Source organism: Monodelphis domestica, chromosome 3, assembly GCF_027887165.1.
Source record: "Monodelphis domestica isolate mMonDom1 chromosome 3, mMonDom1.pri, whole genome shotgun sequence".
Lineage (NCBI taxonomy): Eukaryota > Metazoa > Chordata > Mammalia > Didelphimorphia > Didelphidae > Monodelphis > Monodelphis domestica.
In genome coordinates, this window is record NC_077229.1 from 488,150,083 (window position 1) to 488,166,551 (window position 16,469).

Consider the following 16,469-nt stretch of genomic DNA (forward strand, 5'->3'; position numbering starts at 1 on the left):
GTAAGAGATCCCCTAGCTGATCTAGATGAGTTAAAATCATCTAGCCCAGCTGAAATATACCCTAGGGGACTGAAAGAACTGAGATGTGATTTCTGAGCCATTAATACTCAATGACCTATGAAAGGCTATGGAAAAATGGAAAAACCGTAAGACTAGAAAAAGAGAAACATTTTCCTGATTTTCAAAAATAATTATAGAGCCTGACAAATATGGCCCAGTGATTTTAAATTCAATTCCTGGAAAAATTATAGGACATATTAAATAAAGGATGATTAGTGAACACCTAGAAAAGGAAGTGATCACCAAGAACCCATAACATGTCATTAAGTATAGATCATGCCAAGCAAACCTCATTTTCCTTTTTGATAGAACAAAGAAACTAGTAGATCAGGGAAATATAGATGGCTTACCTTACCCTTAGGAAAGCATATATTAAAATTTAGTGTGTTTCTTATGGACAAGATAAATTGATACAGACTAGATAATGAATTCTGAACTACTTGAATGGCAAAACCCAAAGAATATTCTGTATAGTAGTTTAATTTTGATGTGGAAGAGATATCAAGAAAGGAAGAAGGGAGAGAAAGTGTCCATTTATTTCATTTCCTAGTAAGAGAGTAATCTCTAGAAATTTGAAGGCTATTTAATACTTTGAATTCTTGTTCCTGGTTTAGTGAATTGACTGTTTGGCAGCCACAAAGTAGCTTACAAGTTTTATGCCTTCAGTATCTTGGTGTAGAAATTGGAAGTGATGATAATCCCATTTGAGGTATCTGGAATAAAAGATGTTAAACACCCCACCCCCACAAAAAAGGGAAGGAGATCTTTAATAGAGTGCCTTAAAGATCTGTGCTTGGTCCCTGTGTTGTGAAAGTCATAGATGGTATGTGGGTATGGGTGTGTACATATATATATATTCATATATCCATACAATATTTATATAGATGCACATATGTACACATATATACACACATACATACACACACAGATAAAAATAATCTTAGAGTGAAGAGACTGGGATGGGTTGGAGGACCAGGAAGGCCTCTGGCAGAAGGTGAAATCTGAGCTTAATCTTACAGAAAATTAAGGAAGCAAGAAATCAGGGGTTAGAAGAAAGAGCATTCTGGGCATAGATAGAGTGTCATATTCAAAAAACAGCAATCAGTTTGTTGTAGTTAGATTGTAAATTACATGTAAGAGAGCAAAGTGTAAGAAAACTGGAAAGGTAGAAATAGCACAAATTGTAAAGTACTTTTATATGGCAAATGGAGGATTTTATATTTGATCTTGGGAGTAAAAGAGAGCCATGGAAGTTTATTGAGAAGGGTAGTGACTTGAACTTTAGGAAAACAATTTTGGTAGATGAGCAGAGTAGGGAGATTTAAGGAAGGAAGATAAATTAGAAAGTTATTGCAGTAATTCAGGCAAAAGGGGATGAGGGCCTGTAAGGGTGATGGTCCTGTGACTGGAGAAAAGTGGGGCATGTGACTGATTTTTGTAAAGGTAAAATGACAAGATCTGCCAGCATCTTAGATGTGAGTGATTGTGAGTGAGGAGTTGAGGATGACAATAAGGTTTAAAGCCATGCAATACCTTGGCAGTTCAGGGTGGGGGAGGGTTTTGGTGGGAAAGAATGAGTTATGTTTTGGAAATGAGTTTGAAATGTCTATGGGACATCCAATTTTAGACATCCAAGAATGAGGTGGAAATGTGGGACTGGAGGTCAGGAGGGAGGTTAGGACTACGTACACAGATCTAGGAAACATCCTTAATAGAGAAGATAGTTGAATTCAAGTGAGCTGCTCACATCACTCAGAGAGAGGGAATGACAAAAGGTTCCAGAACAGCCATAAAGGATATGCATGCCTAGTTGGCAGATATTACCTGGATGAAGATCTAGCAAAGGAGACTGAGGAGTGGTTGGACAGGTTGCAGGAGTACAAAATAGCCATGCTTCTGAAAAAAAAAATTAGAGACTCAGTGGCCTATGAGCTCAACTTAAGCGAACAGTGGGATATGACAGTCAAAAAAAAAGCTAATGTAACCTTAGAATGCATTAAGAGAGGCACAGAGTCCAGGGGCAGGGAGGTGATGGTGTTTTTGCCCCATTAGACCACATCCAGAGTATTAGATTTAGTTCTGGCAAATGTACTAAGGGCAATGACAATCTAGGGCAGAGATGTCAAATTAGGCCCTTGAGCAGCAAATATCTAGGCAAAACTCCCAAGGAAAGTCCAACTAGATTAAAATGTAATTGGAAGGAACAGCTTTTAGCCACTATGGGGTGTGGTGAAGAGGGAGCAGGATCTGGAGTCAGGAAGGCTTGAGTTCAAATATGACTTAAGACATTTAGCAATTTTGTGGCCCTGGAGAGGTCATTAATTTCTGTTGTCTCTTTCTCCTCATCTATAAAATGTGGCTAACAATAGCACCTTCCTCTCAGGACTGCTCTGAAGATAAAATGGAATAATATTTGTAAAATACTTTACTATACACACTAGGTATTAGCCATAAGAGGCACTTGGCAAGCACTGCTATATGTTACATTTGTCAGGGTGGGAACATACTGTGTGGAATTCACTGGAAGATTTCTAGGTTGAGAAAAGCTATCTGATAATAATAATTTAAATATTACCTGATTGAGAAGGAACCATCTTTTCTGTCCCTTGCTTGGACTGTGAGGTACCACTTAAATCCCCATTCATGTTTTTAATAGACTGTACATTTTCATTGGGAGCCACCTCACTCTCTGAAAGTTCTATTTGTTTTTTTTCCACATTAGTTGCTTCCTTTTCATGAGATTGTTTCTCTGTTCTCTCAGTTCTCTTTTGATGGCTCTCTTGAGTTTTCTCGGAGCACGTTCTTTGTGAGCTCTCCTCTGCCCTCACATTTGTCACTCTCTCTTCATCTATCTGATTAACAAAAGAAACTGGTGCAGTGGCATTAATATTTTGAAGACTGGTGGATACTCCACTTTGTCCTGATAAGTCAAGCATTGACAAAGACCTTGTACTATTTAAGGGAATCTGACCAGGGTCAACATCAGAAGTAGTTCTTTTAATATTCTGGCCATCATTTACAACATATCGTTCAGAAATAACAGTGCAATCTGAGTCAGATAAGTTAACAATGTGCTGTTGTGTAATTGTCATGGTGCTACCTGCTTGAAGACCATTCTCCTGGAGCAAAGACGGAGTTTCAGAAGATAAATAGTGTTGAGAATTTGATTCTTCTTCATGTTTTGAGTCTATTTCACAAGGATTCTGGTTTTCATCATTTACCAAACAAATAAACTTCTCAGGCAATGCAGTTCCCTCAGAGATGCATCCACCATCATCACTGCTATCATTATTGTCACCGTCAATGTTTCTATCTACAAAAGAAAGGAAACACTTTTCCCACTCTGTCACATTCTCACTTTTGTGATTTGGATTATTAAAGCTACTGGCCTCACAAGGAAGAGACTTCTCACAACAAGCAGCACCATAATTTCCTTCAGGGACCAACGGTAACTCAGCCTCTTCACAAGAGGGAAGCCCAGACAGAGGAATGGCTTCAGCTGGCTCAACAGTTTCTGACTCTAAGAAATTGCATTCTTTCTGACAGTCTGCTGACCCTGTGTTCTGGCTACGTTCTTCCTGACTTGGTAGGATTGGTGAAGTTATGTCATTTTCACAAGCATCTCTTCCTTGGAAAACTGAAAAATCTTCACTATTATGACACAGATCATTTTTCAGCATTGGAGCTGCTGAGCTGGTCAGCATACTAGATTTTTCTGAAAGGTCACAAAAAGTTTCAGGATGAGCAATAGATCTCATTATTCTTTTTGAAGGTATTAGTGGTACTATCTTAATATTGCTCTTTCTACCACTTTTCTCAGTTCCTTTAGGAATTATACTCGTTTTTCTCTTTCCCTTAAGTACAACGTTCTTGGGCTCACTGATATTCTGCATATGTATCTTTGGGGGTTCCTTGACATTTATTTGATCAATAGTTGATTGCTTATTCCTAGTTGGGATTAATTTGTTATTCTTCGATATTTTCTGGTGATTTTCATTCACAACTCCTTTATTCTTCAATAAATTCCCTTTGTTTTTTTCAGGAACCTCTGTCTTGTTCTCTTTCATTTCTCTGGAGTTCTCATTATTAAAATACTGAGTGCACTTTCTGGAACTGCATTCTTGTTTCTACAGAAACAAAATATATAGTTAACTTCATTTTTCAGAAGCAATTGTATGCTCAATTCATTCTGGATTGTTGGTATAGCTTAACTACTACCCCATTAAACTGTTATAACTTGATTTGACCGCAGGGCCTGCTAGGCCAAACCAAACCTGATGTTTCAGAAAAGTGTACAATTAGGAGAAATAAAAGCAAAACATAATGGGCTCAGGGTGTGGTTTGTTATTTTGTTCTCTGATGTGTCTTTTGCTCCTTTTCCCCTAGAATTTTAGCATTGTTGGTGTTACTGAACATAATAAAACTCTTCTTCTTAAGCCTAATACTGTAGTCTTATAAAACTAAACATATGAGAAAAGAAAACCGCAACCTATATTTTATTTGATCTATGCATTTCAAAGCAGAAGACTTTGGAAGATTTTTGTCATCCTCCTAGGTTAGCTACCTCAGCTCTATCACATAAGTTACCTGTTCCATAGGCATCTTTACTTAGGGATAATAGCAGAAAAAGGGAAAATGGAAATGCATTGAGACATAAGAAACAGTTTTTTAAAAGGGAGAAGGAGACCAAGAGGTTTAAGAGGAAATAAAAAAGAAAAACACTCTAGAACTGCCTGTGCATCTGCATAGTTTTCTCAGGCAAGAGAGAAGTTAACAATAATCTCAATAAGTCATACATGTTATGCACATCTGAGCACCTTTGAGTATGGAAATGAGCAAGACAAAAATAAGGATGATTCCTGTAGTGTCCAGATGAAAGTCACTACTAAACCACACCTAAACCATAAATTCTTTTTGATTTTTTAGTTATAATCATGCAAAATAGCTTACATATGGTGACAAGACAAGCTTAGACACATGACTAGTCTTAGAAATAATAAATAAAACACAAAGGGTACTCTCTCTGATAGTCCTTTCCCTCAGTCTCCTTAATGATGTTAAAGGGTTGTATATCTTAGATAAAAGCAAATATCTAATACAAATTCTTCTCATCATCTATCAAGGATGGACTAAAGTCAGTTTGCATGGGAGAGCCAATTGCTAAGTTTTAAATGTGAACATTTATACCTTGGGTATAAGCAAATGCTATAAGTTAGGGCTTGATTTTATTGTTTTGTTGATTATCTAGACCACTGATGGAAAACTGTGGCACAGATATGAAATATGGCACACGGAGCCCTCTCTATAGGCACGCCTGCAATTGCCTATCAGAGTTTATTACTAGAAAGCCAGAGGGATTCTGGGCAGAGCTGTTCCCCTCCTCCTTGCCATGTGCCTGAGGACATTCCTCACTTGGCCTGTCCCTCTGTTCAGCAGCCCAATGGGAGCATTTCCTCCCTCCCCTGTCAGGGGTAAGGTGCTGGGGGGAGGTGATTCACATGCTGTGTGAGGGTGTCATGCAGATGGCAACCTGTTGAGTCTGTGGTGTGATATGGAAATTACTTTAAAAGACTGATATATATTAATTTAAGGTCGCCAAGGAATTCAGCTATGTAATTCCTAAATGAAAACTCAAGTCAGCGGTCAACCTTTTTATGGTGTTTTAATTACAAACAGGAGGAAGAAAAGTATTAGGGGGGGGGAGAGAGAGAGAGAGAAAGAGAGAGAGAGAGAGAGAGAGAGAGAGAGAGAGAGAGAAAGAGAGAGAGAGAGAGGGAGAGAGAGAGAGAGAGAGAGAGAGGGAGGGAGAGAGAGAGAGAGGAGAGAAGGAAATAGGGCTTAAATACCCACTCTGCTTAGGCTGAGCCAAAGGCCCATGGCCTTGGATAGCCAAGGCAAAGAAAAGAGATCAGTCCCTATCACTCACGTGACCAAAATGGAGAAACATCTGTGGGCTCCTCCACTCCAAGCACCAGGCTCCAACCCCCTTTTTTTCCTCCACACAGGAAGTCCCCAGAACTCCTGAGCTGTCCTCTACCTCACTTCCTGTCTTTCACTCTAGCTTGACCTACGACCGCCCAGAGGTGAAGGTGATTCCCATGGTGGGGTCAGAGAGGAGCTAGGTTTGAGAGGAGAATAGCTCAGAGTGGCACATAGCTGGAAGGGAGCAGAGTGCTGGAGCCAATCTCTTCCCCCTTTCCACATGTGCCTCTTATCACCCACACTTCTATTCAGTAGACCAATGGGAGCACTTCCTCCCCTGTCTGGGGTAAGGGGGGCCTGGGAGAGAGGGGTGGAGGGCAAAGCAAAGCACTCAGTCTCTAGGGGGGGAAGCATGGTTCTTGGTCTGGGGGTGCAGGGTCCAGCATTCTGTCTTTATAGGGTTCATCATCATTGGTCTAGACTTAAGAAAGTGATGCCAAGGAATTGGAAACTGAGAAGGTGCCCATTAATTGGGGAACAGCTAAGCAAGTTGTAACATATGATTGTGATGGAATACTATTGTGCTCAAGGAAATGACAAGCAGGTTAATTTTTTTTTAATGGAAAGACATGAAATTATGAAGAGTAAAACAAGCAGAACCAAGAGAGTACATTGTATACAGCAAAAGAAATATTGTTTAAAGAATAACCTGTGTATGTCTACTCCCAGAGAAAGAACAGATAAACAGAAATAAGCAAGATATAGTTTTATATGTACATATATCTTTTTTTAACCCTTGCCTTCCACCTTAGAATCAATACTGTGTATTGGTTCCAAGGCAGAAGAGTGATAAGGGCTAGGCAATGGGAGTTAAATGACTTGCCCAGGATCACAAAGCTGGGAAATGTTTGAGGCCATATTTGATACTAGGGCTAGCTCTCACTTCACTGAACCACCTAGTTGCACCCTACATATATCTTTTTGTCAAATGATGCCTTCTGTAGTTCAGGGAGAGGGGGGAGAGAGAGAGAGAGAGAGAGAGAGAGAGAGAGAGAGAGAGAGAGAGAGAGAGAGAGAGAGAGAGAGAGAGAGAGAGAGAGAGAGAGAGAGAGAGAGAGAGAGAGGGAAGGAGATACCTGGGAATTTTAATGTAGGAAACAAATATATAATTTTTTTAAATGATGGGTAAAATTTTAATAATGTAGGTTATACTTAAGTGTCTTGTGTATATATATATATATTTTTCCTCAGAAAACTTGCAAAGCATTTATTTACACAGTTCTGCCTAAGATCTTCCTTACGGTAAGTTAGTTGCAAAGAAAGATACATGAATTTTTGTAAAACAGTAGGGAACAGTATGGTTAGAATGCTAAATTGCTGTCATTAGTCTTGAGTTTGAATCCTGGCTCAGAATTGCATTACCAGTGTGATCTTAAGCAGGCCACTTAATTTCCTCATCTGTAAAATGAAGCAATTGGACTAGAGATTCTATCCAGCTTCAGATCCTACTTTAGACAGTGCACTAAAACCAACTTTAAGTCCTCTCTCAGGCTTTTTTTTTTCTGTTTGCATTTAATCATTTTTCTGTTTACATTCAAGTAGTTTGAGAATCAAATCTCTACCACACAAATATAAAACAACTCCAATATGGCTTTAGGAATTATGTATAAATATCATACCTCACTGATAATGGGCCTCCCTTCAAATCAGAATCTATCCATACTTTTGTTTTCGTGCATTTCATATCTGTGTCCTTATACATCTTCTCCTTAAGAGGTTTACATAACATGAAGGTTGTTGTCATTTCAGTTATGTCCAACTCTTCATAACCCAATATGTTGGCAAAGATACTGGAGTGTTTTGCCATTTTCTTCTCTAGCTCATTTTTCAGATGAGGAAACTCAGATAAACTGGGTTAAGTGACTTGCCTAGGGTCACACTAGTAAATGTCTGAGGCTTGATTTCAATTTAATTCTTCCTAATCCTAGGTTAGGCATTCCATCCACTATACCAACTAGCCATCCTAGGTGAAAGACATGAAAGTTCTTATAATAAGTCTTTTAACAATATGCTGATACCAGTGCTGTGCTCTGGCTGTCCATCTGCACACTTGCTAAATGGTCAGCCCATCTGTTTCCTAATCAGACATTTCCTGGATGTCTTCTCCAGTCTTTTCAAACTAGAGAAGAGAACACTTGGAGGATAGGAGACGTGATAGATGTCTTCAAATATTTGACAGATTATCATTTCGTAGAAGGATTGGATCTATTCTGCTTGACCCCAGAAAAAAAAGAGGAAGAGTAAAGAAGTGAAGTCACATAAAAGTAAACTTATGCTTAATCCGAGGAAGGTCTTTTTTACTCTGCAAAAATGAAATAGTAAGAGGCAACTAGGAGGCTCAGAGAATAGAGCAGTGGGCCTGGAATCAGGAAGACATGAATTCAAATATTACTTCCCATACTTACTAGCCATGTGACCCTCAGCAAGCCACTTAACTTGTTTGTCTTAATTCACAGGAGAAGGAAATGCCAAACCATTTCACTCTTTGCCAAGAAAACCCCATGTTCAGCTTTGGCATGCTATGGATCATGGGGTCACAAAGAATCAAATACCACTGAAAGATTAAACAAAAATTTCCTAACTCCAAGTCCAGCACTCTTCCCACCACTGCAAACTCATTACTTATAGAGTAAGACAAGTGGACTCAGTGGTGGCCCCCTAGCCAAGAGAGGCTCCCATGGCATGGGAGCCATTCTCTCCTACTTGCACAGTAGTACTTTTCTGCTATGGCCACTGAGTCACATCATTTACTGTGTCCCCTTCCTTCTTCCTTCCCTCCCTAACCCAAAGCCCTACTGCTATTTGCGGCAAGTGAAACTACAGACTGAAGAGCAATCTCTTAAACTGAAGTTGCAACTTTCATCATGATATTCTTTTTGCCAGTACTCATCAATAGCATTTCAAGATGACAATGAAGTAACACATGACATTATCTGTCTTTTTGCTTTGGAGCACATAGTAAAACTAAATCTGGCAATTCCTTAATATGCTTCTTTCTAAGGAAAACTCTTGAGACATCCTTCCATTTAGCTGCAACTTCCTCAAATCTTCTGGCAAGACTGTCCAAATTGACCTGGTTCCATTCTTTCATTCATTCATTTAGAGAACAAAGGGTTAAATTGAATACAAATTATTAAATTGACACTAATACACAGTCTAAAACTTGATTTGTTCTTCATACCCTTACCACTCTTGCCACTTTCACTGCAGAAGGGGAAACAGAAGAATGCACAGAACTGAGGATCAATTTTTTGTTTGTTGCATGGGTTTCATGAATTCATGACAGTTGGCTAGCCTCTCTGCAATTAGGCTTATCCTTGTGGACAGTAGACATATGTCTGTTGTCAGGATTACTTGGAGTCTTTTTACCATGGCAGAACTTGTGAGACCTTATACTCTAATGGCATAGTTTTCAAGAATCTGAGGTCATTTTTACATCACAATCCTTAAAATAGGAACTGATGATCAAGAATTGAAGTTCTAGATTTATATAGATCAGTTTCAAACTCAAGGTGGGGGTGGGGAAAGCATATTACAAATCATTTCCTTTGCTTCATGCATCCATCTAGGATCCCCCCCCCCCAGAATATCAGAATTTTGTTTGTTTTGCCTTCACCTAGGACCTCTCTATGGGTAAAGTATCTGGGGGATAATGTAGAGCCCATGTAAGTCTCTTGTAGGAACATGAAATATTGCTGATTTTCCACAGAAAAGGTAGAATATCCATCAATTCCCATGTAATTATTCAGGCTAATAATACATATAAGATAGCTTCTATTTAAAATAACAGAAAATACAAAATCCAAAGGACTCATATCTAAACCCATAAAAAGTTAAAAACAACTCTTGTTCATTCTCTGTTAATCTCTGGCTCCTCCTAGGGCCTATTCCTCTAGACCATGAAGTCTCAAATATTTTGATCTTTATTTTAATTATACACTCAAAAATTTTTAAAGACTGCACACTGATTTGTTTTTGTGAATTGAATCTATTAATATTTCCCACATTAGGAATTAAAACCTTTTAGTAATGTTAGGAAAAAAGTTTTGACTTCATTCATCAAGTGTCTTGGGGAGCCTCAATGGTTTCCAGGTCACAGTTTGAGAACTGCTGCTCTAGATGTATTATCCTGTGGTTGAACTCTCCTCCTACCTTCCATCCCCCTCAAAAGAGACAGGAGCAGTGGGAATAATAGGTTCAAACTCCCTTCCTGCCAGAACCTGTTTAGTTCATATAATCTACAGAAGGACAAAGTGTAGAATTATTCTTCCATATAATAATAATATTAGTAAGAATAATCATCATAACAATAGCTAGCATGACCACTTTAAGGTTTGCAAAGCACTTTGCTTATATTAATTCACTTGATCTTCCCAACAACCCCGGGGAGTAGGTGATATAATTATCCCCATGAGAAAACCGAGAAGTCTATGACTTGCCTAAGATTATCTGGCTAATAAGTGTTTAAGGCAAAATTTGAACTCAGGTCTTCCTTAGGCCAAATCCAGTAATCTTACACACTATACCACCTAACTACCTTGATGGCTATCTCTTTTGTTACTTCTTACCTCCAGTTCTTGACTGCCACACACACACACACACACACACACACACACACACACACACACACCACACTAATAACTTAGCATTGTCCATTTACTCTTCTCGCTTTTCTTCAGAAGTCTTGGTTCAGAAACTGGGCATGGCCTAGAAACTCTTTCTATGTCTAAGAAGCTCATTCAGCCTTGGGATTTCCCTAGCCATCCTCAGGCACTGCCACTTCACTAACTACTCATTTCTTCAGCAATAGGCTTGGCCCAGGAATTCATACTATTCTGCCATTGCCTCCACTGCCTGACATTTTTGGAACCACATAAATTCCCTTTACTCCTAGGCCAATGTAGCTCCTCCTCTGCTAGACTAGAAGATTCCCTGAATGGACCTGAGATCTGGGCAATCTTCCCTCCAAAGAAGTAGAATCGGTGTTTCCCCTCTCCCATCTTTGTCTCTCACCTCTCAATCTCTCTGCTTCCCCCTCCCAACTTTCCTCTACATCTCTCAGATTTTTTTCACTCCATCTCAAATTTTCTCTGCTCTAGCTTTTATAGACCAACTACAAAGGCAATTTTGGCATCTACATCAAATACCGACTGGATGGCTCACTATTCGACCTTCGCCGCCTGACTGCAAAAACAAAGACAACAGAGACTCATCCTGGAAGCTCTCTTTGCAGATGACTGTGCTCTCATGGCCCACCAAGAGAATCATCTCCAAACCATTGTGGACAGGTTCTCCACCGCAACAAAACTGTTTGGCCTGACTATCAGCCTCAGCAAAACAGAGGTGCTGTTCCAACCTGCACCAGGGAGGCCAACGAACCAGCCGTGCATTACAATCGACGGCACCGCACGCAGCTTTCTAATGTCAACACTTTCAAGCACCTGGGCAGCACCATCGCCAACGACGGGTCCCTAGACCGCGAGATTAATGCCAGGATCCAAAAGGCCAGCCAGGCATTCGGGCGGCTGCGCTGCAAAGTCCTCCAACACAGAGGTGCAAGCACTGCGACGAAGCTCAAAGTGTATAATGCAGTGGTCCTCAGCTCGCTCCTGTACGGTTGCGAGACATGGACACTGTACCAGAAGCACATGAAACAGCTGGAGCAATTCCACCAATGCTCAATCTGGTCAATCATGAGGATCCGATGGCAGGACCGAATCACCAATCAGGAAGTCCTCGACAGAGCCAACTCCACCAGCATCGAAGTCCTGGTCCTCAAAGCCCAGCTACGATGGTCTGGACACGTCATCCGCATGGACCCACAGCGAGTACCAAGACAGGTATTCTATGGTGAGCTGTCAGCTGGACTCAGGAAACAAGGCCGACCAAAGAAAAGATTCAAGGATCAGCTAAAGTCAAACTTGAAGTGGGCTGGCATTACACCAAAGCAACTAGAACTCGCTACCTCTGACAGAAGCAGCTGGAGAACCCACATTCACCATGCCGCCTCCATCTTTGAAGATGAGCGATGTCGACGCTTATTTATTTCTTATTTATTTTTTATGAGATTTATCTAGTTCTGATAAGGGAAGGTTGAGGTCCCCCCATGATATGGTTTTACTATCTATTTCTTCCTTTAGTTTCTCCTTAAAAAAATCTGGCTGCCATACCATTTGCTGTATATATGTTAAGAACTGATATTTCTTCTTAGTCTGTACTGCCTTTTATCAAGATGTAATTACCTTCCTTATCTCTGTTATAAGATCTATTTTTGCTTTAGCTTTGTCTGAGATCATGTTTGCTACTTCTGCTTTTTTTTTTTTTAATTTCAACTGAAGCCCAATAGATTCTGTTCCAGCATCTTACCTTTACTCTGGGTGTATCTACCTACCTCAAATGTGTTTCTTGTAAACAACATATGGTTTCTGGTAAACAACATATATCCACTTCTGTTTTATGAGTGAATGTATCCCATTTACATACACAATTATGATTACCATCTGTGTATTACCCTCTATCTTGTTTTCCTCTTTAAATCCTGCCCTTTCTCTTTTCATGCTTTCCCTCCACACAAATGTTTTGCTTTTAGTCATGCCTCGCCTTCTCCCTTCTTCATGTCTCTATAGAGTAAGATAGGATTCTATATCCCAGTGAATCTGGCTGAGTTTCCCTCTCTGAACCAATTCCAATGAGAGTAAATTTCAAGCCTTAACTGTCACCACTCTCATCCTCCTCTCCACTGTAATAGTTTCCACCAGTTTCCATACTTCTTTATGTGATATAATTTATCCCATTTTATTTCTCTCTTCCCATTTCTCTTAGTACAATTCTCTTTTTCAGTCCTAGCTGTTGTTTTTTACATATTATTCTAAGCTGATTACTACCACAACCTCTGTCTATAATATACTTCACCTAAACACTATGGTAATGATAATAATTTTTAAGAGTTATAGATATCATCTTTCCAGATAGGAATATAAACAATTTGAACTTACTGAAACCCTTAAATTTTTTCCTATTTCTTATTTACCTATTTATACTTCACTTGTATTTTTGTATTTGGAATCAGATTTTTTGTTTCTTAAGGAATACTTGAAAATCTTCTATTAAATGACCATACTTTCCCCTGAAAGAATATAGTCAGTTTTGAGGGGTAGGTGATTCTTAGTAATTCTTGTAAATTCCCAATTCCCTGGCCTTCTGGAATAAAATATTCCAAGTCTTATGGTCCTTCAATGTGGAAGCTGCCAGGTCCTGTGTAATCTGGATTGAGGCTACATGATATTTGAATTGTTTGTTTCTGGTTGCTTGCATTATTTTCTCCTTGGCCTGAGAGCTCTTGAACTTGGCATTCTTGAACATTCCTGGGAATTGTCATTTGGGGATTTATTGCAGGAGGTGATGTGTGGAATCTTTCAATTTCTATTTTACCCTCTTGCTCAAGAATATCAGGACAGTTTTCTTGGATAATTTCTTGTAATATAGTGTCTAGTCTTTTGGGGGGGGTCATAACTTTCAGGTAGTTCAATAATTTTTAAACTATCTCTCTTGGATCTATTTTCCATGTCAGTTTTTTTAAATGAGATTATTTCATATTTTCTTCCATTTTTTCATTCTTTTGATTTGATTTTATTGTTTCTTGATGTCTCATGAAGTCATTAGCTTTTATTTGCCCGATTCCAATTTTTAAAGATTGAATTTCTTCCATGACCTTTTGATCCTCCTTTTCCATTTGGTCTTCTAATTTTCATGGCATTCTTCTCTTCATTTGATTTTTTGCCTCTTTTTCCAGTATGCCAATTCTATTTTTTTTAACTTTTTTTCATTGGATTTTTGTGTCTCTTTTTCCAGTCTACCAATTTTGCCTTTTAAGCTATTATTTTCTTTTTGTATTACTTTCATTTTTTCCCCATTTTTCTTCAACCTGTCTTATTTGATTTTTTATTCCTTTTTTATTTCTTTCAGAGCTTGAGACCAATTCCTGGTTTGTTTGTTTTTTTAAGTTTTGCATCTAGTTGCTTGGATCTCACAGAAATTTTCAAGGGTTAAATATTTCTTCTGCTATTTATTTATTTTCCCAGCCCCTTTTTTGTGCCTGTGGAATGGGAGTTCTGAAAACTGCTTGCTGGTGCTGTTTCTCTGTTGGCTTGTATTTTCCCTGGGGCTAGGTCTTCACTGGAATAGTATAGGCTTCAAAGGACCTAGCACTATGAACTTCCAGGACTTACTGTGGTTTGGTGTCAGGGTCTGAGACATCAAGGGGTGGCCCTGGGTGCTCTTTTGTTAGAGTAGTCCATGTCCAGAGATCCTGAATTTAACTTATGTCCAGCTCAGGAATCTGGTGCAGTAAGTGGCCAGAACTCTTCTGTGTACAGTTTTGCTTCCAGTTCCCCCTTATTCCATGAAAATCAACTCTCTCTGCCTACCTTTCAAGTTTGTTCAGCAGGAGAGCCCTGTCATTCCATCTTACTGTTGGTTTTTGACTCCTTTCATTTTGAGACACTTTTTATGAATTGGTTTGGAAGGACTGTCAGAGCAGTTTTAGCTTTTGCTTCTACTAAGCCACCATCTTGGCTCCTAAATTCAACATAATTTTGAAACTGAAAATGAGAATCAGTTCTACAAGCATGAAGTCCTTAGACACTATCTTGCTAAATGCAATCTTATTCCCACCTGGACCACTTCCCCCCTCCCCTTAACCACCATGCAATTTCTTCCTAAAGTAAATCAAGTAACAAATATACCAGATTCTCTGGAGTAGTTTATAATAAACCCTGAAATGTCTATGGAGACATAATAAATATCCCACAGTATCATTATGTGAAAGGGTTATCAACCACAAATGCTCAGTTTTGGGATTTCTTCACTCATCCAGGAACTCCACAGTTGCTGCTATAGAGTTCCTAACAGCCTTTATTCCTGAAAGCCCAGGCTTGATCCAGAGATTCTTGCTGCTTTGTGAGTGATGAAAGACTTGTACTTGTAAAGGATGTGAGTAGGAAGAGCCTCATGAGAGTTAACAAGATTGTCAAGAATTCATATTTGAGTTCCCTCAACTTTCTGTCTTAAACGTGGATAGGACGTTATCTACAAAGGGTTTTAAATTTTCTATTCCTATTTCAGACAACATATTTACATTCTCAGGAAGAAAAATCTGGGAATTCCATTTCCAGCAAAGAAGACAAATCACCACACACACACACACACACACACACACACACACACACACACACACACACACACATGAATCCTTCCTTCTACTCACCACTTTGGTTTTGAAAGATGAGAAGAAGAGAAAAGGATTAGAGAAGAAGGATACAGAAGGAGTGGGAAGAAGGCAAGGTTCTGAAGCATCTGATACCTACTCTAAAGGAGAGTATAAATGAAGATGTCTATCAAACATCATAATTCTATCAGTCAGTTTTACTGACCTGATTTCTTTTTTTTTAAGAGAAAGTTCAATATGTGTGTATATGGTGATGACAACATAATACAGAATGAATATGACATAAAGAATAAAAAGAATCCATTTTTTAAAAAAAGAGCCTGCCAAAAGAAGGCCAGAGGTACTTCTGAGAATCCTTATAACCCACAACCCCAAGTTCTGGTGGCAATCTCTAAGAGACTACTATCATTGGATAGATAACTCGCTAACCTCAAACCAAAGTAAACTAGAAGTGACCTATTCTTAGATCATCAAGGAGACAGTAAGAAAGATGACCTCTCCTGCTTCATTTGTTCAACCATTTCCAAAACTAGTAGCACAAAATGCTCCAATGCACACAGGACTAATGTGACATTATAAATATGCATGGGTGTCTATTGTGTGAGTGAATGAACTCTATTTTTGAAGAATGCATTGGGAGAATTGTCCTTTTTCCTTGAGGCAAACCACAAAACAACCAGCAAGTATATCAGTAAAAAAAAGGTTTATTCCTAAATACAGATTTACCTGGTGTGGCTGCATATCTTCTGGGAGTAACTGTTCATTTCTGTTCTTTTGATCTGTAAAGAAAAAGAGTCAATCAATAGATCAATTTGCTAACAAGCATTTAGGAAGGATTTACTGAGTACCAAGCACTATGCTAGGTGCTAGGCATACAAATTCAATGAATAAAATGATTTCTACTCAAAAGAGTTTAACCTTCTAATGGGAGAGATAACAAATACATTTGCACATGAAGTATATGAAGAATAAATATAAAAAAATAAGTATAAATAAAAACAAAGTAGTTAAATACAATGCAGTTAAGGAAGAAGGGGGATCAGGAAATGTTTCATGTAGGATGTGGTTCTTGAGATGTCTTTTTTTTTTAACCCTTAACTTCCCTCCTAGAATTAATACTAAGTATTGGTTCCAACACAGAAGAGAATTAAGGGCTAGGCAATGGGGGTTAAGTGACTTGCTCAGGGTCACACAGCTAGGA

General features: G+C 38.9%; 1 protein-coding gene across 1 annotated transcript in view; it reads right to left on the reverse strand.

Moving 5' to 3' along the window:
* Positions 1-16,469, reverse strand: part of ANKRD31 (ankyrin repeat domain 31) — a 186,213-nt gene that overhangs the window by 111,029 nt on the left and 58,715 nt on the right. Inside the window, exons 12-14 of the mRNA XM_056821110.1 lie at positions 5,987-6,067; positions 2,636-4,187; positions 1,885-1,956 (exon numbers count right to left, since the gene is read on the reverse strand). Coding sequence (XP_056677088.1) covers positions 1,885-1,956; positions 2,636-4,187; positions 5,987-6,067 — 1,705 coding nt within the window. The remainder of the gene's footprint in view (positions 1-1,884; positions 1,957-2,635; positions 4,188-5,986; positions 6,068-16,469) is intronic.